The 2812-nt window shown below is 57.3% G+C and overlaps 1 protein-coding gene across 1 annotated transcript in view; it reads right to left on the minus strand.

The window, feature by feature from the left end:
- SNRNP200 (small nuclear ribonucleoprotein 200kDa (U5)) overlaps nucleotides 1-2812 on the minus strand; it is a gene marked incomplete at both ends in the record, with an annotated part of 17575 nt that overhangs the window by 12737 nt on the left and 2026 nt on the right. The window contains 4 exons of the mRNA XM_009331210.1: nucleotides 460-633; nucleotides 867-950; nucleotides 1851-1987; nucleotides 2177-2276. Coding sequence (XP_009329485.1) covers nucleotides 460-633; nucleotides 867-950; nucleotides 1851-1987; nucleotides 2177-2276 — 495 coding nt within the window. The remainder of the gene's footprint in view (nucleotides 1-459; nucleotides 634-866; nucleotides 951-1850; nucleotides 1988-2176; nucleotides 2277-2812) is intronic.

The following is a 2812-nucleotide window of genomic DNA, read 5'->3' on the forward strand; positions in this document are numbered from 1 at the left end:
TGCACTTGGCCTTGTTAAACCTCATGAGGTTCACACAGGCCCACTTCTCGAGCTCGTCCAGGTCCCCCTGGATGGCATCCCGTCCCTCGGGCGTGTCGACTGCACCACTCAGCTTGGGGTCATCTGCAAACTTGCCGAGGGTGCACTCGATCCCACTGTCTATGTCATTGATGAAGATATTAAACAGTACCGGTCCCAATACGGACCCCTGCGGGACACCACTCGTCACCGATCCCCATCTGGACATTGAGCCGTTGACCACTACCCTCTGGATGTGACCATCCAACCAATTCCTCGCCCACCAGACAGTCCACCCATCAAATCCACGCCTCTCCAGTTTAGAGAGAAGGATGTTGGGGGGGACCGTGACAAAGGCCTTACAGAGGTCCAGACGGACGACATCAGTCATCACTCAACACACGTAGTGCTAAATAAGGGGGAACAAAGCAGGTCACCCACCTCTTCGGAGCCAAAAGGCTTTGGCTTCAGGGCGGGCACGTGCACCTCCTCGTAGCCCTTGCGCTGCCTGCGGAAGGAGCCGTCGGGGAGCTGGCATCGCTTGTTGGCCATGAAGTGACTACCTTGGGCAAACACCAGATCCTCCAAGTCCAGCACCTGCCGGGGAGCCAGCGCCTGGAGAGAGCAACGGGAAAAGGGGGTGAGGATTAGAGAACAACCCTCTCCTGCCATTTTCGCCCTGGGACCAAAGGAAAAGCAACCGCATCCGACTGGCAAGCGCCTCTTTAGCACATCAGGGGCTTATTCTTGCTATCTTCCTGCCCGTGCCACCTCCAAGCGCTCTTCCTGCACTTACAGAGGACGCCTCTCAGAAAAGCTAGGAACAGACGGCTTCAAAAGAGTTTTACCTCTCCTCCTTGGTCCAGATCCATGGTCTCCAAGTCGGTATCCATCCGGGACTGACGAACGCGCTCCCGGCGAGAGCGTTCCTCCTGCGCGAAGAGATGAGGATTCAGCCCCGGGGGAAGAGCTGCCGAGCCTCCTCCGCGGGCTGCCAGGCTCTCCTCTCACGCACGGCTTGGCGGCCTGTGAGCCCCCGCGACCAGAGCGCCACGCGCCGCCATTTCAAGCGCGCCGGCCTTCACGTAACCGATGATTTTCGTGCAGTAGAAACCAGCGCCCCCAAGGCCGGGACATAAACTTGCCTTCCAGGAGAGCAGAGGAAAGGAAGCAGGGAGCGAAGGCACGCAACACCTGCGGTGCCCCAGCAAAAGCCCAGCCTGCCGCACGCCAGCAGCGCTCCTTGAACACGGAGACGCCAAACTGGCCCCTCACAACAACATAAAACCGGGGTTTGGGGTTTGTTTTTTTTTTTTTTCTAACGACAAAGCTTCAACATGGTATTAATCCCCCCCCAAAAAAACAACCCCCAAATCAGGCACGGAACTGCTATCATCCAAAGGCCGAGCAGAGCTAACCCTGCGTGCCAATAAACCTGTCGAGCGGCCCGTTCCAGCCCCGGGTTAATTGGGAGGTGATCGGAGGTGACCAGGGTGTTTTACTGCGGTGAGCCTCGCATCAAGGAGGCCCCGAGGTGAAACGGCGCTGTTCCAAGGCAGTTGACACCAGCGTAAAAACGTGAAGCTTGCAGATATTGCCATTTTCCCGGAAAAGCAGCCATCCGAGCGACTCAGAAATGAGAAGCGGTAAATACACCGCCCTCTCGGCTGAGTCTCAGCCGTCACCTAAGCAACGTTTCCTACGGTTTCAAGATCCCAGCTGAGTCAGCAGGCTCCTCTCCCACGAACAGCGAAGAACACACACAGCCCAGACGGCGGCGAGGAGCCCACGATTCCTCCTCTCGTCCCGCCCGAGGTTCCCTCTAGCCTTACCCGGATGAGATCCTCCTTCTCTGTCTCGTGCAGCTGATACAAGAACTTCGAGAGCTCGGGATCCGCTTCCATCTTCCCCATTATCCGTTCCTTTTCAGCTTCGCTTTGTGCGCTGGCCAGCAAAGTGCAGTACAGGACTGACGAGAGAAAATTCAGGGGCGGCAGGCGGGGTTAAGGGTCGAACCGAAAGAAGGGAGCAAATAACAAGGGCCCAAGCTTCACAAAGCAACGCCGCCGGCAGTTAAAAAGCCTCGGGTCGTGCTAGAATGGCGGTCAGAACAGCAGGGAAACAACAAGGCGGGACGGTTAAAGGCAACGCCACTCACTCATCATCCGGTGCTGCCGCAGGACCTTAATGAAGTCGAAGGTGTTAAAGCCCAGGAGCAGAACAAGCTGGTTCTCACATTCCCGGTCATCGCTGGCAGTCTGGGAGGAGAAGAAAGGAGGAACGACCGGTTACCTCCGCGCCCCACGGAACCAGAAAGCCTCGCTTCGCACAGACCTGAGCTCTTTGCCGGGGAAGATCATGGAGCGGATCATCTTGAGGGCGCTCATGATTCAAGCGGAGCGAAACAGCAGCTACGCGCAAGGTTAGGTACCCGAGGCAGACCGCAGGTAAAAATACCCCCCCATCCTCTCCGACTCCCCTCCTTCCCCAGCGAGCCGCCACGCCCAGCGCACACGAACATCAGCACCAAAACGGGCAGGGAAACAGGCCCGACATAGGACAATCCGCCAGCGAACGCCGACAAAAACCCTGTCACCCTCCCATCAGAAGAAGATTTCTGTGAATTAAGACTAGGCCCGACCTAGTCCAGCGTTTATCTATCTCGTTGGCAAACGTGGCCCGTCCGCGATCGCATTTAATTTGAAGAACCGTAGGTAAGGAGCCGTTGGGGCAAATTCCCGTCTTCCGGACGGAGGGGTATTCTGAGACGGCCGCAATCCTGCGGCTCGGGTGG

This window comes from Pygoscelis adeliae, unplaced genomic scaffold (genome assembly GCF_000699105.1).
Source record: "Pygoscelis adeliae isolate BGI_AS28 unplaced genomic scaffold, ASM69910v1 Scaffold1159, whole genome shotgun sequence".
NCBI lineage: Eukaryota > Metazoa > Chordata > Aves > Sphenisciformes > Spheniscidae > Pygoscelis > Pygoscelis adeliae.